At 38.5% G+C, this 25,126-nt stretch overlaps 1 protein-coding gene across 3 annotated transcripts in view; it reads left to right on the top strand.

Moving 5' to 3' along the window:
* The window catches only part of ABCD3 (ATP binding cassette subfamily D member 3), an 82,806-nt gene extending 69,888 nt beyond the window's left edge, over positions 1-12,918 (top strand). For 2 of the 3 annotated variants that reach the window (XM_019919945.3, XM_073810800.1), the window contains 3 exons: positions 6,142-6,246; positions 9,198-9,254; positions 11,422-12,918. In XM_019919945.3, coding sequence (XP_019775504.2) covers positions 6,142-6,246; positions 9,198-9,254; positions 11,422-11,499 — 240 coding nt within the window. In that variant the 3' untranslated portion in view covers positions 11,500-12,918. The other variant, XM_073810805.1, reaches the window with a different exon arrangement.
* Positions 12,919-25,126: the final 12,208 nt, after the last annotated feature.

The raw sequence follows: 25,126 nt of genomic DNA, 5'->3' as shown, positions 1-25,126 counted from the left end.
TATCATTTTATTCTTTATTCTGTTCTTGTCCTTTCCCTCTATCATTATATTTATCCTTGTTTCAGGGCTCAGTATCTACTACCTAAAGTTATTTAGAATTTTAAAATTTTCCTAATATAAAGAAACATTTCAAAGCAATTATTTTATGATCAACTAAAGTTATCTCAATCAAACATGACTACAAAATGTGACATATTAAGAGTGATTCTTTGAGTACTCTGTAAAGGGGGATAACTTCTATTTTTTTATTTTATTTTTTGTAATTAATTAATTTTTGGCTGCGTTGGGTCTTCATTGGTGCACGTGGACTTTCTCTAGTTGCGGTGAGCAGGGGCTGCTCTTTGTTGTGGTGCGCAGGCTTCTCGTTGAATTGGCTTCTCTCATTGTGGAGCACGGGCTCTAGGCGCGTGGGCTTCAGTAGTTGTGGTGCACGGGCTTAGTTGCTCCACGGCATGTGGGAATCTTCTCAGACCAGGGATTGAACCCGTGTCCCCCGCATTGGCAGGCGGATTCTTAACCACTGCGCCACCAGGGAAGTCGCAAGGGGGATAACTTTTAGGGAGTCATTTTCTAACTAGACATACCATAATTTGAGCAGATCCAGAGGAATTTTTTGGTGAGGGAGTGTTATAACCTTGTGGAAATTAGAGAAAACTGTAGCCAAGGAAGGATAGCAGCAGAATGGACTTATTTCAGAATTGCTTACTGTTTATCTTCAGGTTATATTCTACCTTTTGGTTACCTCCTATTCCATGATTGTTTTGCATGTTGTTTTTCTCCAGGTCATACCCATTCTATATGAACTTAATATCAACTTAATATTGTGATTTGTCTGGCTAGTGAGATTAATCTAGAGTGATGAATGAATCATAAACGAAAGAGGAGATATCAGCCATACTCAAAGTGGAAATTGGGCTGAAGGCATGAAAATTTAAAGTGATTGAGCATTTCTGGAATCAGTTTAGAAGATGCCTATAGAAATAACTGCAATTCAAGAAAACTAATTTACATTCCTATACTATGACTTCAAAGAAAATGGAAGGATAAGGCAAGATTCACAAGTGGACACAATGGAGACTCAGAAAGAAAAATAAATCTGCTTAAACGAAGGAATTCTATATGTTTGGTATAAATGTTACACAGAGGGTAGTTTTTATTAGAAGATACACAATTTAAGGGTATGCCTAGAGGTGTGAGAGGTTATTTTGGAAGAATAGGGAGTGGGGGAAGGAACCCTGTAAAGCTAGATGAACCATGATAGAGCTGGGAAATGGGGAGAGCTCACCTGTAACACGGTTGCATGGCCAAGCCCTTGACAGGGTGTGTTCTGTATAGGCCAGTATTTGGAGAATTGAATGTGAAGTTTAAAAGAGAGCATATTGTTTTGCTACTTTAGAAGGGTTTGGAGGAAGATAGAAAAGGCTAATGCAATAAATATTAACATGGCTGAAGTTGGGTGGAGAATGTATGTGTATTCATTTTATTGTTCTTTCATTTTTTTGGTAGGATTAAAATTTTCAAAGTAAAAAGTTGATGGGAAGAGAAGACATAATTTTTATAAATTATAAAAACCTATAATTTATAAATTATAAAAATTATAGTTTTTAGGAAGAACAGACTTGAGAGGTTTAACCAAAACAGTGAATCTATGAGTGAACGTTGGTATAAAACAGATGAACCAAAGGAAGTCTTAGGTAAGAAGAATCAGGATTTGAATTTGAGGGAATGGAATAAAACTACTGAATAAAGGGAGATCTGGTGAACACATTTCTAAAAGTCCCTTGAAAAATATCAACATAAATATAGGGGGAAATATTCCATTATTTTAACAGCAAAAAAATTAATTATGGTATGCTTGCCACAGAGTTTAGGATTAGCTAAGAATCTATTCTGTGCAAGGCACTTAGCTAGGTGCCTGCCTTTATAATCTAGTTAGGAGAGCCAGATATGCTCCTTTAATTGTGATACCAGGCAGGCAGTCTTCAGTGATAGTTACAAAGAAAATGCACTAGAATATTGATGAGGGAAAGATTGGTTTGGGATGGCAGGTCCCATTTAATTCTCTCAAGAGCCCCTGTGAAGTAAGGTACAGATGAGGGAAAGACTTGGAGAACTTAGCAGCTTACTGATACCAAACAGCTGCTGCATGGCAGAACTGAGATCCACGTGCAGGTGAGTCTGACTCCAGAACTCTTGTTCTTAACCAGTACATTACAGTATATGGCCTTCAATATGCAGGTGAACTGTCTGACCAGTTCTCTTCTCTCACTGTGCCTTGAAGTCTCAAGTGACATGTCTTTTTCCCCCATTGTACCCATTTGTGTCCAGCCATCAGCTAGTCCAACCCTGGTCCAAACATCAGCCAGGGTTGCTCCACCTAATATCATAAATTGGGCTGTCTTATTTCTCTGACCCATAGTTTTCTTTTCTACTCTTCTGTTCTTGCTCTTCCTCTTTAGTGATGGTTTCTTTATATTGAATTATGAAAAAGTATATATGATAGAAAAGTTGGAATGTTTATAAAAGTGTAAAGAAAGGCCCAAAACACCTTACCAGACATACCACTGTCATAAGATTTTTAGTGTTTTTTTAAATTCATTTTTGTAATTCTTTTTCTTTTACCTAATTGGCAGCTGTCCCCGTTCTTCAGACTCACTGAGGTCTCTCTAATATTGACCCATTCCTTCTCTATAATTGATCAGTTCCCTTCTGACTACCTTCTTTCCTGTCCAGCACAGACTTAACAATCCAGGGCCTAGAACATAGGAGGTACACAGGAGATATTTCTTAAAGGAATGAACAAATGATCCCTTCCCCTTAACTTCCTTTCCCACTTTCTGTTTTCTCATATTATTTAAACACCAATCCAAGAGCATTTGTTTGCCTTGGCATCTCTGTACATTGGCTTCTGAGCACCGCTGGAAAAAAAATCAGAGAATAAGATGGATTGGTGGCACTGCACTTCCATGGTTTCCAGTCTTACAGGGATTCACAGCATGGCTTGGCAATCCTATTACTGATTTTTGTCCCTCTGTCTCATTTTTCATGATAATCATTTGAAAACTACAAGTCTCAGGCTTTCTACCCCATTACTTTCTCCACCACTCTCAGCAGAATAACTCCTCCTACTTCTTTTTTTTTTGGCGGCACGCGGGCCTCTCACTGTTGCGGCCTCTCCCGTTGCGGAGCACAGGCTCCAGACGCGCAGGCTTAGCGGCCATGGCTCACGGGCCCAGCCGCTCCGCGGCATGTGGGATCTTCCCGGACCGGGGCACGAACCTGTCTCCCCTGCATCGGCAGGTGGACTCTCAACCACTGCGCCACCAGGGAAGCCCCCTCCTACTTCTTAAAGAAAAAAGAGATGCTGTTATTTCAGTTACACGACTGCTAATTTTTATTGAGTGCTAAATAGGCGATAGGCAGTATGCCAAGCACTTTACACAGGTTATCTCATTTCATTCTCGCCATAGTCCTGTGAGATGCGAGCTGTGAGTGTCCCATTTCACAGAGGAAATAGAATGTAGAACAGTTAAGTGGCTAGCCAGGCAAAGATATCTAGGAAATGTTAAAGCTGGTGGGGGGTGGGAGTGGCCTGTCATGCTCAGTCAGCAGTATGACTGCAGAGTTCATATACTCCAAAATCTCCTTGTATTGAGAAACCGAGTAGCTGACTGCATAGTGGGAGAGAGAAAAACACACGATGAGACAATTTCCATATAATGTGCTAAGTGTGGTGACGAAGGTATGCAAAGCATTGCATGGGAACACAGAGGAGGAGCATTTGTAGAATGCCTTCAAATAATCACTCCTCTTAATAACTTTGCACTGGGCTGTCCTGACCTCCCTGCTCCCACTCTTAGTGGAGGATATGTCATCCTTCCTCTTGAGAAAGGCTAAATGTCTCCATCTATGTTTTTGGACCCTCCCTCCTCCAACTTTATCACATCCCTCTCCTTCAGTATGCACCCCCTCCGACACCCCCCCCCCATATTTAATCTCTTCTAGTCCTCTTATAGAAAGATATTTTCAGGTCTCTGTGATCTAAAAAGCAAACTCTGCCTTAACCAAAGGTCCCATGTAGCCTATACCTTTCATTCTCTGCACAGCTGAACTTCTTGATGGTCTGTCCTTGCTGCTTCCCCTTCCTCACACCTCTCATAAATAAGATATAAACCCCAAGAAAGCTGTTTTTATGTTTTAGTCATTCATTTATCAAATATTTGAATGTTTCCTATACTACACAGGTGTTGGGTGTACAGTAGTGATTAAAACGGAGTTTCGGCTTTTGTGAATGTTATAGCCTAAGGGGTAGACAAAGAAACAGACAACATACAATTTACAGTATGTGAAGAGCTGCAGAGATGTTACAGAAGGGACCTACTTGGATTGGGGAAAGGGATCAGGGTAGGTTTGTCTGAGAAGGTGACATTAAGCAGAAATTTGAAAGATGCAAGGAGCAGAGTAAGGCGTTTGAGACACAAGGAAAGTGACGTGCTAAGCCTGTAAGACCTGTGACACATTGTGTCCTGGTAGTTGAGAGGAGAGGGTGGCTGGAATGTTGAAGTTAGAGAGTGAGTAGTAATAAGGTTGTGCGGGGCCTTGTAGACCATGGTAAAGAGTTTGAATTTTATTCTAAGTGAAATGGGAAGTTATTGAAGGGTTTTAAGCAGAAGAATGAAATTCTCTGTTACGATTCTGGAAGATCCTCTCTGATTACATGGAGAATGGGTTAAAGAGGTGCAAAAGAGGAAGCAGGAGGCTCTTTGTGGTCGTCCAGGCAGGAGAGGATTATGCTCTGGGCTAAGGACATGATTGTGAGCTGGGGGAAGGTGAGTAGGGTCCACAGGACTGACTTGAATGGACTAAAAATGGGGGGGAGGGGAAGGGAGGAGGAGAAAGGAAAGATCAAGGAGGACTCACAGCTTTCTAGCTTGAGCAGCTTGTTTGATAGCTTCATTTCTGAAATGTTCAAGATGGGGTGGGGGAAATGGATGAATGGATTTAAGGGAAAAATCTAGAAAATCCGTTGAGTTTTAGATTTTTAAAGTCTGTGAGTCCTGTAAGATATCCAAATAGAAAGATCAAATAGGAATTTTTATGTATTAGTTTGGAAATCAGAAGAGAAGTATGGGTGAGGGAGATATATCAAGAGTTTACAAATGTAAATAATATTTGAAATCATGAGATTTGATGAGATCACTCAGAGAGAAACAACATAGGAAAAAGCGGAGAGGACCTAGGAATTAACCCTCAGGGACCCCAACATTTAATGGTCAAGTGAAAGAGAAAATGCTGGAAAAGAAACTGAGAAAACAGCATAAGAAATGGAAAGAAACTTAAAACCATGATTTCACTTTCTCAAGAAGGAGGGACTGGTCACCTGCATTGAATGTTGCAGAGAAGATAAATTGGGCAAGGATAGAAAGTGTCCATGGTCCTGCAACATGGAGATCACTGTTAAGAGCAGATGACAATTTGGAGTATCTGTTAGACAAAGGATCAGAATAAATAATTCCCAGAAAATAAGCTACATATGGAAAATAAACAGCAAAATGTTCAGCATTACTGCTAATCAAAGAGATGTAAGCTAAAATAACCTTGATGTTAATTTTCACTTATAAAATTAGCACAGCCTTTTAAAAATGAGCATGCCCAGTACTGACCACAGGGATATATACAACAGGTGCACTCAAACATTGTTGGTGGGAATATTAATTGGCAACATAATATTGACATTACTTTAGCAACAAAATGTTTAAAAATAGTCAGTTTTTGCATGAGTCATCTATAGTCTGAATTCTAAGATTTCATCAAAAAGTGTACCCTCTGACTTTTAGAGAGCTTTCTTTAATACTAGTTTAAAACTCAACTTCATCTCCCATCAGTCTTAAAAGTTTTTGCTTTACTCTTAACAATATTTCCCATGTGTTACATTTTTCCCTTTGTTCAGGACGATAATAAAAACAATCAGGTTTCTTTATATTGTTTTTGCTTCTGAGAAGTAGATTTTTTGAGTTAGAATAATTTTCATCTTTGCTTTAGAAGACTGTAAATGAGTATTCAATTTAAAGTAAATCTACTTTCGCATATTAATTTTAGCTCTCTAAATGATTGTACAGAATATTTCTTTTTATGCTTCAGATGGCAAGATTATTTTATCATAAGCCCCAGTTTGCCATTTTGGATGAATGCACAAGTGCAGTTAGTGTGGATGTGGAAGACTACATTTACAGTCATTGTCGAAAGGTAAGTGTGATAAATTCTCAGTCCCCCCTTTCAGTTTACTCTGTGTCCAACCAAATATCTACCCAAAGAGAAGATTCCAAGTTATAAAGTGACAAAATTACTATCATAGGATGATATCTTGCTTTAATATTTTAAACTGATAATTAATAGATATGAGTAAAAAAAATTATCAGTGAATTCTGAATATAATTCTTTTTAGCTGTGTATTAGATATAAAATAAGTGTTTACATTTATTTTCCTTTTAACTCATTCTCTATACTCAGAGTTAGTAAACTGATATTTTCTTAATTTGTTCCATCAACTTTACCTAAATATCATTTGTATTTTTATAAAGAAAATTCAAAAAATAAAAAAAAATTTTAATTAAAAAAATTCGATCGTAATTATTTGGCAACTTTTAATTTATCCATTTTTTTCTCTGGCCTGGCCAGTATTTTACCAGGGCTTCTTTTGGTAGCCTTTTCTGAGGCTGTCTACATTGGTTCCATTCTTTAAGTAATTATCCAGTAATCTCAGTTTTTTTGTTTGTTTTTTTTTCCTGTGAGGAATTGTCACCATCATCTATACTTGTGTTGGATTTTGAGAACAAGAGCAGTGTATCCTAACTGTTTTTTAGAGTTTCAGTGTAAGCAAATGAAGTACAGGGGTCTTTTAACATTTTGTAACTGCTCTTTGGGAGTTCACAATAAATATAAAAAGTCACGATGCATATATACAGGATCAATTCCTTCTGCTCAAAGTGTGGTTGGTCACAGCTCAGCAGCGGCAGCATCGCCTCGGAGCTTGTTAGAAATGCGGTCTCAAGCCCTACTACTAAATCAGAGCCTGCATTTTAACAAAACCCCCAGATGATTCAAATGCACATTAAAGTTTGAGAAGAATTGGCATAATGAAGAAGGGATAAATTTGCTACGTTCATCTTTTAGGAAGATTTTATAGCTACTGATTTTATTTCTTTAATGGTTTTCTGTTCTTAATCAGTTTTAGTCATTTATAATTTTTTATCCATTTGTCCATACATATTTTCAGATTTATAGGCATTAGGGGTGTTTGTGGAATCTCTTACACATAGAACCACGTAGTCTCTACTTGATTAGTGATTTAGAGGCACTTTGCTGGTAATTTTGTCCATGCAGTTTCCTCTTATATCTAGCTGTAGGCTGCAAGTCCCCACAAAGGATGCAATTCTCCTATGTATAGATTCCACTTAAAAGAAAAAAATTCTTATGGAGCCCCCAGTTGATAAATTGTATTACTATAATGGCACTTGAATATGGATAAGCATGAAATGAAGTATGAACTTAAACTTAAAACTCATTTACAAAAGCTACAAAACCAATATAAACTTATAAAACAGATAAAACTTTAAAACACAGTTTCAAAACTGCAGCGTTAGAGAGACCTATGATACTGTTTTGCTGAAACTAAACCACTCGTTTAGGTTTAATCTGAGGTCCAAAAATAATAGGAGGTCCAGATCTTATGTTTTGAATTTTGCTTACGTATTTTGACTTAAGTAATTCTATTATAAGAATGCCTTCATTCAGTTGAGATCTAATCCAGTTATTTTAGAGTTGTAAGAGAAAGAATATCTGAAGTGAGCTTTCAAAAATCAGATATGTGTTGCACCATCGAAATATATGTTTTATTAATAACGGACCGTATACTTGTCATGCAGTTCCTAACCTGTTTGAAAACCTTTCCCACGGCAGCCAAACTTATGATACATTAAAAGTTTTAAATGATACCACTTTAAGTCACTACTTGGTGCCAACAGAAGTGTAAACACAAACTTGGGCACTTAAATCTCATGATAGAAGTGATAAGAAGAACATACTCAAAATTCTTTTTAATTATCAAAATGAATATGAAAATTGGAACTCATGGTGGAGATTTCCTGGCTACCCTAGCATGTATCTCAGCCTCGAGAGATCCATTTTGAGAAACACTGATCTAGAGCAAGGTTTCTCAATCTCAGCACTGTTGACATTGTGGGTTGGATGACTCTTAGTTGTGGGAGGCTGTCCTCTGTTTGTAGGATGTTTGGCGGCATTTCTGACCTCTACTCATTAGACTTCTGTAGCACTCTCAGTTGCAACAATCAAAAAGACCTTGCCAAATGTCCCCTATGGGACAAAATCCCCTGCCTCCCCTCCCTGGTTGAGAATCACTGATCCAGAGCAACTAGCTGTATCTCTTAGTGTTGTTTTGAAAATTTGAAGAACAATCTATAAATCCTAATTCACAGTCTGAAATCCAGTAAGCTTGTAAAACCAAAAGATTTTTCATTATTTTGTAGCAAGCTCACTGGGTAGCCAGACCTGGCCTGAACTAACAGAAGACTTTTAAGCTCTTATTTATCTCACTGAATGTTCATGTCCATATGTGTTGTTGCAGAAACATTGATGTGTTTGATTTCAGAATTCTGCCTCAGAACCCTCTGGGGGTGGTAAATACTACTTTTCCAAAGTCTGAATTCTAGGACATTCCAAAATAAGGGTTTCCAATAAAAGATTATGACCCTGTATTTGAAAAACAAATTCGCTGTAGGCAGTACTATATTGATTTAATTTTCCTGTTTTTGACTTTTTGCTACTTTTACCACCTTTATACTCTTTTCATATATTTTTTACAATAAAATACAAAATGTGCTAGGATATATATTTCCTGCCCAAAACAAAATAATACACTTAATTAAGCTAGTACCTATTAGTTTAGTTTTTTTTTCTTTAAGATTCTGTTGATACTTGTTAGTTTTTATTATGCGGTCAATGGCCTGTACTTTGCATTACCTTAAACATTTGGCATCAGTTACAGTTCTTTCTCTTTGGCATTGATTTTTAACTATAGCTACTGAAGACAGTCATCTTAACAGCTTAAATTATATAGACTAGTTCAATTTGTGACTTTGTGTTCTTGATATAAACCTAAATCATTTTCCTTGTATTAGGTTGGCATTACCCTCTTCACTGTGTCACATAGAAAGTCTCTTTGGAAACACCATGAGGTTTGTATTTCTTATTGAATGGTATAGTGAGAGTTTATTTTCATATATGAATTCAGGTGATTATGGTTTTAGATTTCTTGGTGTATATTCCCTTATAAATATATAACTTAAGGGAAAAAGGTGATTCTAATTCATTTTTATAAAACAGCATTTTCATAAATATTATTGTAGTTGTTAATTTTGAAAGCTACAATATATGTAAACAGTCCCTTGTTATATATGATAGATATTAGAGAACCAGTTAGTGGTTCTCCAGTTTTATAAATGACTGTTGTATAATAACTGACTAAAATGTGCATAATCTTATCACAACTATGGCCAAACAAACTTTTTCTTACCATTCTGTATTGACAGAAGGAGAAAGTTTTAAGAAGGATCAGGTAGCAAAAAGTTTAGAGACAGTTTTAGTAGAGATCAGGACTACAAGGAGGAAACTGTATAATGTCAGCTATATTTGTCATCACACTGTAATAAACAGAATTCATTAGGTGGTCACTATAATTTACAAAGATATTACAGTGAGGTTTACATAGGTACAGGTGCTCCAGCAGTGCCATAGTGCCATTCTCAGTGTGGGAGTTCTCTTCAACTCTTAATGTAAAATAATCAAACCCTAAAAATAAACCCAGCTTAGTTCCTCTTCTCTTTTTTCTTTTCTTTTTTCTTTTCTTTTCTTTTCCCTTCCTTTCTCTCTCCCTCCCTTCCTTTCTCCCTCCCTCCCTCCCTCCCTCCCTCCCTCCCTCCCTTCCTTCCTTCCTTCCTTCCTTCCTTCCTTCCTTCCTCTCTCCCCCCCCTTCCTTCCTTCCATCCTTTCTTTCTTTCTCCCTTCCCTCTTCTCTTCTTTCCTTTTTTTCCTACCTAAATGATACAGAAAGGGTTGAGAAAAATTGGAACATGGTAAGGGTGTTTTGTCCCATAAAATACATACCTGATTGATTATCTTTTTAACCAGATACTGGGCTAAGTGTCATGAGGGATACAGAGTACTGTCCTTACACTCAAGAACCTTATGGTTTAGATGATAGTGTATAAATGGTTAAATGAAGAGCGTGGGATTTGAAGTCAGAAAACCTGGGTTCAGGCATCACTGTTTCTGGCATTAATTGCTTCCTTCGTATAATAAAGTATTGATCCTTGCCTAACTGTCTCATAGATTACCGTGAGGATCAAAGAGGTAGCCTGTATGAAAGTTCTTAATAAACCGTAATGAAGTTCTATATAGCTGTTGACTTTTAAAGATACTTTTATTATCTTAATGACATATTATAATTTGCCCATTTTCATGAATTGAATGAAAAACTAAATAACTAGAAATCAAAGCAGTTTAAAATATACCCAAGCCTTTGTGTTTTCTCAGAAGTTCATAAACATTACAGCCATAGGACAGTGAAAGGACTTGGGTTTCCCCTTTCCTCTTCTCCTGGAGGTGTATAGACAGTTATCAAAATAACCGTCAGGCCATTGATCATGTGAAGGAGGGGTAACACAAAGAACTGCAATGTTAAAGAGTCCAGAATAGCTTAAAAATAACAATATAGAAAATGGAAAAACAAAAGTCTTTTCTGTAAACAAAAAGCCACTAAATAAAACGGAAAGCTTTGTAACTGCTGTCCTAAGCATCTTCATAGGATGAAATATTTGAGCTCACTCTCTAGTTCTCATCCTCCTCTGCTAAGTCAAAGAACAAATGAACAAAAAGCCTTAAGTTAGAGGTTCTGAGCTGATCTGGGAAACCAGCTAAAGTAAGTATTTTAGAGGCTGTCCTATACGACAGGCTTGCACTTAGTGCCCTTGCACCTCTGTAGATCAGATTGTTGGTTGTGGAGTGCTAGAAGCTTTCTAATTTGTGGGATGCTTACAGATTTGGTTCCTTTAAAATAATAAGGAAAAAATAATAATAAGGAAGTCTGGTGTTTTAGTTCTCTTAATGGAAAGTACTATATCCACTACAAGCAGTTGTATATTGTGGCTCCTTTTAAAGAGAGCGGACATCTTCTTTTAGTCTTTCCTTGGAAAATGGTATGCATTTCTGAGTATAAACTTTTGAAGATTTTAGTGGCTTAAAAATAATTATTTTCAATCATTTTCTCGTATAATAAGCTCTACATAAATTCCTGACAAAAAGGAGATTCTCAGTTATTGATTTTTTCCCCCTTCTTTCCCATAGTACTACCTGCATATGGATGGCAGAGGCAATTATGAATTCAAACAGATAACAGAAGATACAGTTGAGTTTGGCTCTTAGAATCCAGAGAACTGTATTGAACCAGCTTCAATGAACTAATTACACAATACAATTAGAAATACAAAGTACATTGTAAAATAAAGTTGAGCTTGTTTTTTTAAACAAAACAACAAATTAACTAGATATAAAATAATCACGAATAAGTTGTTGAAACATTTAATATTATATAGGATATTGCTAATTGTGTATATGTTGGTTTAATTATTAATATGTACTAAGAATGTCCTTATTCTTGTGGTTAAAAACCTGCCTAAATTAAATTGGGCTTAAATCAGTGTAACCTGATTCATCCTGGGATGTAAACCATTTGAAGTCAGCTACTTTGACTTTTATGGCTCTATCTTTTCCTTCAATGAAGAACCCTATTTAAAACTAGGGTCATCACTTGTCCTGTTCTAACAAGATAGTCTTGAGTTTCATTTTCTTGTGCCCCATGATAGTGGGAAACAAACAAATCATAGTGTATTATCAAAATGTACATCTTGGCATAATGGCCTTTATTACCCTGTGGCAGATGTCTTTAGCTGCCACAGTTATACTCATTCCTTGCTTATGTCTTGGGGTACATTTGAATCCAGGAAAGCCATTTGGATTTTCTTTGGCTAAATAATAAATGTGCCACTCGCAATCTTCATTATTGAGTTGTTTTGAGGGTTATTTGTGGTGATGCAACAAAAGTATATGTGCAGTCTTGCTTACAGGGGATGGTTACTGTGTTTCACACCTAATCTTCTCAGTGATGGGATATGAAAACACAAAGTCCTTACATGTCAAGCTCAAGGTCTTATAAGATTTTTAGAATTTTTAAAGAATTGGATGGATTTGTATATGTTAGGAGCCCATTCATTAGAAGTGTGGTGGTTACATGGTGTTAAACTCCAGATGAGCCATAGGAATGTACTACATGAAGTAAAGCACTGAGTATGCAATGTTATCACTGTCTTTGACTGTGATTTTATGTTTAAAAAATATGTTATAAAATTATGCACATGAATGAATTATGTTTCCTAAGGCACTGGTTTATCTCTGTGACTCTTTAATAACTTTTTTGTATTTGGGTCATTATGTTGAACTATATCCTAAGAGAAATCAGTTTCATCTCACCAGACCACCATTAATGACTATGTGTATTATTTGCACAGGGAGAACTGAAATTGAGTATTATCAATAAGCTAGATATGAAATCAGTTTTATCAAACTGGGATTCAGAAAGGGGCTTTTTATATTCTTGTCTCTGCATAACTGGTTTGGGTTTTTTTTTTGCAGAATTAACTATAAGAATCACTGACTACCAAAGTTAAAACTTGATGTACTGATTCCATATTACATAGCATTCAGTTTTTACCACTTCTCTTTAGCAAACTTGTATACTTACTTATTTTCTGTTCAGATTAAAAAAGAATCAGATATCCTATACAACCTTTGCTTGTTCTTTTTATTCTGGTATATAAATCCTAGGTAGTTCATACAGAGTTATACAGTCCTGACTTGAAAAATACAAAAATAAACATTCAGAAAGCCCTTTTAGCATCCAGTATCTAATTTTTAAAAATTTTTGTCAAATGTGGTTTTAATGGAATGAATTTCTTCTTTAGAAAAGCCAGGAAAAAACCTTCAGTGTACTTCACAAATGCTACCAAATAGACAGGAGACCTTAAAAGATAGTATCAGTCCTGGGAAACATTTTATGGCATAGGGGAAGTTTCAGATTTTCAGATTTCTAGGTTATCGTAAGCCTACTAATAGAAGTATTTTTCTAGCTGCCTCCTTATTTCTCTGTAATGAATTCTTTTTTTTTTTTCTTTTTTGCTGTATGCGGGCCTCTCACTGTGTGGCCTCTCCCGTTGCGGAGCACAGGCTCCGGATGCGCAGGCTCAGCGGCCATGGCTCACGGGCCTAGCCTCTCCGCGGCATGTGGGATCTTCCCAGACCAGGGCACGAACCCGCATCCCATGCATCGGCAGGCAGACTCTCAACCACTGCGCCACCAGGGAAGCCCTGTAATGAATTCTTGCAATCAAAAAAATTTCTTTGTTTTTGTTTTCTTTATTTTTTCTTCCATTTTTAATTTAACAAATGTTAAAGTGCCTCACCATATGAGGTATAAAGAAAGATCCCTTTCCTGGAGAATCACACTATACATTAACTTGTTGGTTCTAGGAAGGCTTGCAGTAAAGGAATCCAGTGTTTCCAGAACGTGATTGACCATGGAACATCTTTTCCCATATAATTGCTGTTAGTATCGTTCATAGACTGAACTGGGAAATGGCAGTTTAATCTGAAGAATAAACTGAAGATAAGGACTTTCATCCATGAGCAACACACTGCATATCAAATGTATCATACCAAGCTTCTACTTTTTCTATGAGAAAATAGGGATGCAGACACCTAGGGTTGTATGCTATGCACTAATAGAATAAATGTATCTGGGGTTTGCCTCTATAAGGGAGGCAAAAGTTCTATCCTCTTTGTGTTTTTGACTGGGCCTAAGAATTAAATTGACGTAAGACAGATTAACAGGACAAAAACATACACATTTATTTAATATAAGTTTTATGTGACACGGGAGCCCTCGTAAGGAAATAAAGCCCCAAAGAAGTGGCAAAACCTGAGGCTACAAAGCTGAACAAACATGCAATTGTGGAAAATAACTATGTGGAGAGGCTAAAAGAAGGTAAGAATTATTTTAATAAGTTTTGTATAGAATTCTCTCAACATCCTGTCCTTGATAACAGTGTTATTCTCCTTCGGGTGTAGTGAGGACATATTCCATATGGGGGTTTTATCGCCTGTTTTAAGGAAAAGGGGAGAGTCAGAGTGCCCTTCCTGCACCTGCTGTTTAAGTGCCTGTAGCTCAAACTAGTCCTTATGCCAAAGTGGCATATTTTGGGATGACAAATCCTACCACCCTTCACCTCTTCCCCCTCCACCCCTTAATGATTAGCATTTGGCTTAAAACTGGGGTGATATTATAGCATCTATCATTTCCTTATATAATTTTTTAACTTTTAAATTTGGTGTTTAAAACCATAGTTTGCCTAAAAGCAGAGTGAGTTTTCTCCTATCAGATGGGACTTTAGCATTGTTAGTTGTAGGAAGCTGTTTACATTTTTACCTCCATCAGTAATTTTTCTTTTGTGAAGAGTTGAAATGCTCTGACCTATAAACGTATGCATGCCACTTAAAAAAATCTAGTACTAGAAATTCATAAATAACAGTCCCTCCCCACACCTTAAGGGCAATCTCTCTCTCTCTCTCTCTTTTTTTTTGTTTTAAATCGGAGTATAATCGCTTTACAATGCTGAGGTCGTTTCTGCTGTTCAGTGGGGCAACCATTTGTAACCTGTAACTGTTTTATGGTGGTTTTATTTTTTATTTATTTATTTATTTTTTGCGGTACGTGGGCCTCTCACTGTTGTGGCCTCTCCCGTTGCTGAGCACAGGCTCAGCAGCCATGGCTCACGGGCCTAGCCGCTCCGCGGCATGTGGGATCTTCGTGGACCAGGGCACGAACCCGTGTCCCCTGCATCGGCAGGCGGACTCTCAGCCACTGCGCCACCAGGGAAGCCCTGGTGGTTTTATTTTTAAGCAGTGTATTATATAGCTACTTCTTACTTTTTCAGTTCTAGGCATCCCCTGCTGCCCGTATTCCAGCCACAGCCAATATATTTATTGCAATATAATACATAAGCAGAAAGGCCCACAAGTCTTACGCTCATTGGATTTTTAGAAAGTGTTCATGTGCATTACCACCCCCCAGATCAAGAAATAGGACGTTGTCACGCCTCCGGGCCTCCTTCATGTCTTCTTCCAACCGTTAGCCCATAAAAGCCACTTTATGCTGACTTATAAATTAGGTTGCCTGTTTGTGAACTTCATATGTAATTGGATACCCTTTGTGTACTCCCTTCAGAGTACAGGTCCTTTGCATCCTGAGGTAGGTTTATTTTTAGGTATTTTATTCTTTTTAATGCGATGGTAAATGGGAGTGTTTCCTTCATTTCTGTTTCTGATCTTTCATTGTTAATATATAGAAGTGCAACAGATTTCTGTGTATTTGTTTTGTATCGTGCAACTTTACCATAATTCATTGATGAGCTCTAGTAGTTTTCTGGTAGCATCTTTAGGATTCTCTATGTATAGTATTATGTCATCTACAAACAGTGAGAGTTTTACTTCTTTTTCAGTTTGTATTCCTTTTATTTATTTCTCTTCTCTGATTGTCATGGCTAGGACTTCCAAAACTATGTTGAATAAACGTGTCCTGTTCCTGATCTTGGAGGAAATGCTTTCAGCTTTTTACCATTGAGTATGGTGTTAGCTATGGGTTTGTCATAGATGGCCTTTATTATGTTGAGGTAGGTTCCCTCTATGCCCACTTTCTGGGGAGTTTTTATCATAAGTGGGTGTTGAATTTTGTCAAAAGCCTTTTCTGCATCTATTGAGATGATCATATGGTTTTTATTCTTCAATGTGTTAATGTGGTGTATCACACTGATTGATTTGCAGATATTGAAAAGTCCTTGTATCCCTGGAATAAATCCCACTTGATCATGGTATATGAACCTTTTAATGTATTGTTGGATTCAGTTTGCTAGTATTTTGTTGAGAATTTTTGTGTCTATGTTCATTAATGATATTGGCTCTAATTTTCTTTTTTAGGCATATCTTTATCTGGTTTTGTTTTCAGGATGATGGGAGCCTCATGGAATGAGTTTGGGAGTGTTCCTTCCTCTGCAATTTTTTGGAATAGTTTCAGAAGGGTAGGTGTTAACTTTCTCTAAATGTTAGTTAGTGTTTGCCTGTGAAACTGTCTGGTCCTGGACTTTTGTTTGTTGGGAGTTTTAAAATCACAGTTTCAATTTCAGTACTTGTGATTGGCCTGTTCATATTTTCTGTTTCTTTATGGTTCAGTCTTGGAAGAATGTACCTTTCTAAGAATTTGTCCATTTCTTCTAGGTTATCCATTTTATTGGCATATAGTTGCTTGTACTAGGCTCTTATGATCCTTTGTATTTCTGTGGTGTCAGTTGTAACTTCTCCTTTTTCATTTCTAATTTTAGTGGTTTGAACCCTCTCCCTTTTTTTCTTGATGTGTCTGGCTAAATGTTTATCAACTTTGTTTGTCTTTTCAAAGAACCAGCTTTTAGTTTCATTTATCTTTTCTGTTGTTTTCTTCATCTCTAATTCATTTATTTCTGCTCTGATCTTTATGATTTCTTTCCTTCTACTAACTTTGGGTTTTGTTTGTTCTTCTTTCTCTAGTTGTTGCAGGTGTAAGGCTAGGTTGTTTGAGATTTTTCTTGTTTCCTGAGATACGCTTGTATTGCTATATATTGAATACTTCCCTCTTAGAACTGCTTTTGCTGCATCCCATAGGTTTTGGATCATCATATTTTCATTTTCATTTGTCTCTAGGTATTTTTTTGATTTCCTCTGATTTCTTCAGTAATCCATTGGTTATTTGGTAGCATATGATTTGGCCTCCACATGTTTGTGTTCTTTACAGTTTTTTACTTGTAGTTGATTTCTCTTTTTTTTTTAATTTATTATATTTTATTTTTGGCTGTGTTGAGTCTTTGTTGCTGCGCATGGGCTTTCTCTAGTTGTGGCCAGTGGGGGCTACTCTTCGTTGCGGTGTGCGTGCTTCTCATTGCGGTGGCTTCTCTTTGTTGTGGAGCACGGGCTCTAGGCACGCGGGCTTCAGTAGTTGTGGTGCATGGGCTTGGTTGCTCCATGGCATGTGAGATCTTCCTGCACGAGGACTTGAAGTTGATTTCTAATCTCATAGTGTTGTGGTTGGAAAAGATGCGTGATATGATTTCAGTTTTCTTAAATTTACCAAGGCTTGCTTTGTGGCCCAGCATGTGATCTATTTTGGAGAATGTTCCATGTGCACTTGAGAAGAAAGTGTATTCTGCTGCTTTCGGGTGGAATGCTCTGTAAATATCAATTAAGTCCATCTGGTCTGATGTGTCATTTAAGGCCTGTGTTCCCTTATTGATTTTCTGTCTGGACGGTCTGTCCATTGATGTAAGTGGGTTGTTAAAATCCCGCACTACTATTGTGTTTCTGTTGATTTCTCCTTTTATGGCTGTTAACATTTGCCTTATATATTAACGTGCTCCTTTGTTGGGTGCATACATATTTACAGTTGTTACATATTCTTGGATTGATCCCTTGATCATTATGTAGTGTCCTTCTTTGTCTCTTGTAACAGTCTTTATTTTAAAGTCTATTTTGTCTGATACGAGTGTTGCTACTCCAGCTTTCTTTTGATTTCCAATTGCATGGAATACCTTTTTCCATCCCCTCACTTTCAGTCTGCATGTGTCCCTTGATCTGAAGTGGGTCCTTGTAGATAACATATATATGGGTCTTGTTTTTGTATCCATTCAGCCAGTCTGTCTTTTGGTTGGAGTATTTAATCCATTTACATTTAAGGTAATTATTGATATGTATGTTCTTATTGTCATGTTGTTAATTGTTTTGAATTTGTTTTTGTAGGTCTTTTTTCTTCTCTTCCTCTTTTGTTCTCTTGTGTTTTGATGACCACTTTTAGTGTAGTGTTTGGGTTGCTTTTTTTTTAATTTAATTTAATTTTTTTGCTTTTTCTTTTTTGTGTGTATATGTATTGTAGAATTTTGGTTTGCAGTTACCATGAGGTTTTGATATAGCAGTCCATATATATATATACACACACAGACACACACACAAACACAAGATTGTTTTAAGTTGCTGGTCTCTTAATTTCAAATGCATTTCCAATATCCTACATTTGTACTCTCCTCACGATTGCTGCTTTTGATATATTTGTGTGTGGATGATTCCTATCTTTACTATATGTTTACCTTTACTGGTGAGCTTTCCTATTCGTAATTTTCTTGTTTCTAGCTGTGGCCTTTTCTTTTCCACTTAGAGAAGTTCTTTTAGCATTGGTTGTAAAGCTGGTTTGGTGGTACTGACTTATCTTTTGCTTGTCTGTAAAGCTTTTGATTTCTCTGTTGAATCTGAATGAGAGCCTTGCTGGGTAGAGTATTCTTGATTGTAGGTTTTTCTCTTTCATCACTTTATGTTGTGCCACTTCCTTCTGGCCTGCAGAGTTTCTGTTGAAAAACCAGCTGACAGCCCTGTGGGGATTCCCTTGTATGTTATTTGTTGCTTTTCCCTTGTTGCTTTTAATATTTTCTCTGTGCCTTTAATTTTTATCGGTTTGATTACTATGTGTCTCAGCATGTTCCTCCTTGGGTTTATCCTGTATGGGACTCTGCACTTCCTGGACTTGGGTGACTGTTTCTTTGCCCATGTTAAGGAAGTTTTCAGCTATTATCTCAGGCCCTTTCAGATATTTTCTCAGGCCCTTTCTCTCTCTCTTCTCCTTCTGGGACCCCTATAATGTGAATGTCAGTGTGTTTAATGTCCCAGAAGTCTCTTAAACTGTCCTCAATTCTTTTTTCTTTATTCTGTTCCATGACAGTGAATTCCACCATTCTGTCTTCGAGGTCACTTATCTGTTCTTCTGCCTCATTCTGCTATTGATTCCTTTTAGTGTATTTTTCATTTCAGTTATTGTATTTGTTCAACTCTGTTCTTTATAACATCTAGCTCTTTGTTAAACATTTCTTGTATCTTACTGGTCTGTACCTCCATTCTTTTTCTGAGATCTTGTGTCATCTTTACTATCATTACTCTGAATTCTTTTTTTGAGTAGATTGCCTGTCTCCACTTCACTTAGTTATTCTTCTGGGGTTTTATCTGATTCCTTCAGCATATTCCTCTGCCATCTCATTTTGCGTAACTTTCCGTGTTTGTGATCTCCGTTCCACAGGCTGCAGGATTGTAGGTCCTCTTGCTTCTGGTGTCTTCCCCCTGGTGGGTGAGGCTGGTCTAGAGACTTGTGCAGGCTTCCTAGTGGGAGGACTGTTGCTTGCCCACTGGTGGGTGGAGCTGGGTCTTGACCCTCTGGTGGGCAGGGCTACGTCAAGGGTTGTGTTTAGAGGTGGCTGTGCGCTCAGGAAGACTTAAGGCAGCCTGTCTGCTGATGGGTGGGGCTGTGTTGCCACCCTGTTGGTTGTTTGGCCTGAGGTGTCACAACACTGGAGCCTACAGGCTGTTGGGTGGGGTCAGGTCTTGGTGTCAGAATGGCAGCCTCCAGGAGACCTTACGCCAATGAGTAATCCCCCAGTACCTCTGCCACCAGTGTCCTTGTCCCCACAGTGGGCCACAGCCACCCCCCGCCTCCCAAGAGACTCTCCAAGAGCAGCAGGTGGGTCTGGCCCAGCCTCCTATGAAGTCACTGCTTTTTCCCTGGGTCCCAGTGCACATGAGACCTTGTGTGCACCCTCCACAAGTGGAGTTTTTGTTTTCCCCAGTCCTGTGGAGTTCCTGCCATCAAGCCCCGCTGGCCTTCAAAGCCAAAAGCTCTGGGGGCTCCTCCTCCTGATGCCAGATCCCCAGGCTGGGGAGCCGGACATGGGGCTCAGAACTCTCACTCCTGTGGGAGAACCTCTGTGATACAATTACTTTCCAGTTTGTGGGTCACCCACCCAGCAGGTATGGGATTTGATTATATCACACATACGCCCTCCTACTGTCTTGCTGTGGCTTCTTCTTTGTCTTTGGACATAGAATATCTTTTTTTGGTAGGTTCCAGTCTTTTTTGTTGATGGTTGTTCAGCAGATACTTGTGATTTCGGTGTTTTCATGAGAGGAGGTGAGCTCAAGTCCTTCTACTCTATCATCTTGTCCCAGAATCCAAAGTAGACGTTTAAGATAATGAGCATTTCTAAAAATTAAAAAGGTCATTTCATGATGATAAAAGGTTGATCCACCAGTAGTGGGGGAAAAAAAAAACCCCACATAAATATTGAACACAATTAACCAACTTGACCTAATTAACATGTGTACCCAGCAACTGCAGAATTCACCCAACATGATAGATCCCTCTATTTATTTAAGACTTCTTGAATTTCTGTCAGTAATATTTTGTTGTTTTCTGTGTAGAGGTCTTGCACATCTTCATTGCTAGGCATTTGATGTTTGTTGATTCTAGTATATTTTCTACTTGTTAATTTTTGTAAATTGACCTTTGTGACAGATTGTATTTTCCAAGGATGCTCCCAACCCCACATGCTCTTTACAGTGTGGTATGAACATCCTCCAAAGAGAAGTGAGGTTTATAATCCCATCCCTTGAACCTGTGAACTTCGTAACTTCTTGTGGTAAGTCAGGGGCTTGGGTGTTGATCAAGGAGGAGACAAGATAAACTTTAAACACATAAACTTTATTTGGATGGCAGTTGGACAGGATTGCATGAGAGAGGAAGTCCTTCAACACGTGAGAACTGACAGAACTTAAGAAAATATTAGTTCCAGAGATGGTGGCGTGAGACCACCGCCTATAAGTGGAATAGGACAAGGGGACTCCCGGGGGCAACAGGGAAATCAGAGAGGGGCTCATGTGTCTAGGTGATGTCCCTCAGCAGCAGTTGCTCTGAAGGACAAGCAGTGGTTTGGGGTCTTACAGCTATAGGATTGTCTTATCTATGGTCAGCAGATGTTCAATACAATTTCATGGGGTATGTAAAGTAGGTAGGCTCTGATCGGCTAAAATTATGGTTTGGGACAATATTTAAAGCAGTCGATGTGTGAGGATTTGAGTTTGTCACAGGCGGGCTTTTAGCTAATGATCCTAGCCTGCTTTACAATGTTGTGTTAGTTTCTGCTATACAGCAAAGCGAGTTAGTTATACACATATCCATTAGAAATTTAAATTTTAAACATAAATTAATTGGCCAAACTATTTAGCCAAAGATATTTTGCCAAATGGCTTTGAATTTGGGATGCTTTTTCAAACACATATTTATTTTTGGCATCATCCTATGTCCAAGACATTGTTTTGTGATCAAGCCTTCCGTCTTCCTGGAACACTGCTCACACTTTCTCCTCTCCCTTTCCTCCATCTGCCTGGTTAACTGTGTCCTTCAGCTGAGGTTTTAGGTAGCCCTTCCAAGTTAGATGGCCCCACGTGAGTTCCCAAAGCACCCTATACTTCCCCTATCATAATGATTACGTTCTATTATCATTACTTGTTTGACATTTTACCCTGCAAATACATGAGCTCCACAAGAGCTGAGATTATACCTGTTGTATTTTATCAAATCCAAAATGCCTGGCACATAGTAGGTGCTTAATATTAGAATAAATGAATGAATTCAAATGCATAAGCATGGTTCTTGCCAGAAAAATTACCATCTAGAAAGGGGCCATAACAGGTAAAGATCTGTACCATACTAAGGGTGGTAAGAAAGAATTGTGAGAATGCAGTAAGGAGGTAGGAAGAGTGCACTGGGAATATGGGAGAGGAAAGCTCCTGGGTGAGATCCAGGAATTATTATCCAGTCTTGAAGGATGGGTAGGTAGAAGCAGGGCACATGAATCAGTGAGATTGAGGCAGGAAAGCTTTTGGTCTTTAGAAAACTGTGGATTAAAGCAGAGGTCCTCAGAGTATTGTCTTAGTGAATGTGTGGTATTTACAGTATGATCATGGCTCTGCTTTTACTTTTGGCATGGATTAATAACTTGCTAAAATTGAAGTTTAATAAATGGCAACTTCTTGTCAAGGCTGTGCAGTTCTATCCATTGGTGAGGTGTCTCTTCCCCTTCTCCACCTCACTTCCCCTACCCTGCCTTTGTGAAATCAGAAGAGTGGGCTAAATGATTGGGGAAAGCACAGAGCTTCAATGTGCATATAAATCACCTGGAAAATGCAGATTCTGGTTCAGTAGGTCGGGGGAGGGTCCGAGAATTTCCATCTCTAACTACCTCTCAAGTGATGCTCAAACGCTGTCCCAAGACCACACTTTAAGTAGCAGGATCTGGGGTGGAGCTCTAGCTGTGGACTAAAGAGACCATCACAGGTGGAGTTGCAGCAACTTGGAGGAGGTTCTCTGGTTCAGTGATTCTGGCCACTCCCCCCACCATGTTCCTTCATTCTTAATCATTTACAGGTGTTTTGGGTTTTATTTACTATTCCTTTGCTTTTGCAATCCAGTTCTTGAATTCTGGTTAAGTTGCGATCCTCCTCAGGAACTGAAGGTGGCACCGCAATCTTAGTCATTAAAGGACACTTCCACCCTAAATGCCGTTATGCAGAGGAAAAGCATTTTCCTGCCCCTCTGAATGTTTCTTATTCTCTGGCCTGATACATGCTTAGAGAAGACAAGTTTCTTTGCAGATGGAGCATAGTTTTCCAGGGATTTTTGAAAATCAGGCTGGATTAAGATTATGTCAAAACCTTTTTTCTTAAAGCTTTTTTAGAACCCTGTTTTAAATGTTTATTAAATTTTGTATATTCAAGATGAATTGCAATTTCTGTTACAAAATTCCTGGATTGTTTTGAAGTATTTTCGTTTCTCCCAGAGAAAGTGTTGCCTTTCAGCTGTTAATTATTCATGCTCTGTCTAATGAATACATAATCATGGAATTTAGGCTAAAAGAGATTGAAGAGCTTTCAACCAATTAGCTCACTTGACAAAAGGGAAAACAGGCTCCCCAATTTTGCTGAAGTTCTCTTGAAAGAGTTTCGGTACGTTGCAACAGAAAAAATCCTAACAGACCCATATATGACAGACCTTCCAGTGCAGCTAAAGACAGAGGATCTTGTCTATGCTCTATGTATTCTTAATTTGATTTTGGCTTCACAGCAAGCTGCTTTCTGACCTCTCCCAGGACTAGGAATGCCCCATTTGTGTCTAGAGCTACTTGTAGTCTCTCATTGCAGTAGATTATAGATTAAGCCAGTGGTTCTGAAACTTTACTGGGCATTAGAATCACTTGAAGGGCTTCTTGTTAAAATGCAGATTTCTAATTCAGTAAGTCTGAGGTCAGGGTTGTGAATTTGAATTTCTAACAAGCTCTCAGGTGATGCTAATTCTTATTCCATCACCTGAGATGCAGGACCACACTTTGAGAACCATCAGATTAAGCTAACATTGGGGCTACATGTTTCTTCATTATGTTCATCAAGAAAGAGAGCATCCCAACATTCCCACAAAGAGCGCTGAGATTCACCCTTCCTAGACCAAGTTAGGGCATGTGATTACCCCTAAACCAGTTTCTGCAGTCATGAGGAAGGAATGTGCTGAATGGCAAAGCCAGAATCACCTCTGTCTGCAGTTGAAAAGCAGGGCTGTGGGAAAGAAGAACTAGAGTCCACTATAAGTGTGTGGTATGAATGAAAGTCACCTTGTAACCGTCACAAAGCTTCTCAGGCAACCACCGAAGAAAAATAACACGTGCTAAATACACGTGTCTTAGAACAGGTCAAAACTGCATTTGGTAATGAGTTTATTTACTATTTGATAGAATTGTTCCTTTGTTTGAGACAAGTCCTTAGGTTATTGGCTCTCAGCTGTAACTAAGGTAAAATGTCTTTGGATTTCACAAGTATTAGTCTCTTATATGTAAGTCAAACTTGGTTAATAATTTAAGATGGTAAAAATCTGTCTTCAAAGCATGAACGTTTAGTTTACTAACAGTTAGCTTTATGGGATACTTTTAAAGACCAGGATAAATAGTGAAGTATAATTTGGCCCACTGGAGGGCAGTAGTTTCTGGATACCAGCCAACAATTTAGAGTATGGTTTTCTGCTCCAGTGCTAATTACGATGTTGATTTGAGCAGCAGCTCTTTAGTCTCAGCGATAAGGGCGGGGGTGGAAACCTGAGTCGTGGTTAAAATGTGCAATATTGAAGCTTCCCGATCATTGCAGTGCAGCCTCGTTTGGATCTGTAATGAATTCCTTCCCTGTGAACAGCCAGACACCTCATTACTACCCAGACCTGCTTTCACTCTGCCAGTACTTTCTTTAGTGGGACCATTCAAGTTCCTTAGATTATGAGGCCATGGAATTGCATAATGCTGTACTTATTCCTAGCCGAGAATAGAGCAGCCTGATGGAACCACCCAGTCAGATACCCTCTCTGGGAGCTTGTTCTACCCCCATGCACTAAGCTCTTTGTCCTGGATAGCCCCATGTGAGCAGGAATTCAAGATAACAGCCAAAGCATACTTCTTTGGGGACATGCTCCCATGCCAACCTCTCTTTTGTTGACTCTGCTGCAAATGCACGCCCTTTCTCTGGCTTGAATGCCACTCCAGCATTGACACAGACTGGCAAACAACCCATCAGAACCAGCCAATAAACCAACCACTGGTCTGTTTCCCTTTATTTCTCCAAAATATATTTTTTTCAGGCTGCCATCTTTCTGAGGACCTGAAAGGTGGTTTGGCCCCATTCTTTCTAAAAATATGGTGTTATACCTAACATTTCATGTTTAGATTTTTATTGACAATGCTTTGAACTCTTTGGAGCAAAGGAACAAAATGCACTTAATTCATGAACAGCTGGACAGTGAGCTGAGTCTTGGCTTTCAGTGCTTACTAAGTGTCTCCTTGGCGGGACCATGTCCAAGCGGGGGTGGCCTCTGGAAGCCTTTCTCAGGCCGCACTGGCCCAGCCTTCCGCAACAGGAGGCAAACACGGCTGGGCTCAACCAGGTGCCAGGAGGCTCATTTTCATCTCTACTTAGAATCCTCTTTCAGTGCAGTTGTGGGATCAAGACTGTT

This window comes from Tursiops truncatus, chromosome 1, assembly GCF_011762595.2.
Source record: "Tursiops truncatus isolate mTurTru1 chromosome 1, mTurTru1.mat.Y, whole genome shotgun sequence".
NCBI classification, from domain to species: domain Eukaryota; kingdom Metazoa; phylum Chordata; class Mammalia; order Artiodactyla; family Delphinidae; genus Tursiops; species Tursiops truncatus.
Note: the sequence above shows the minus strand (reverse complement) of the source record. Positions and strands in the feature narration are given on the sequence as shown.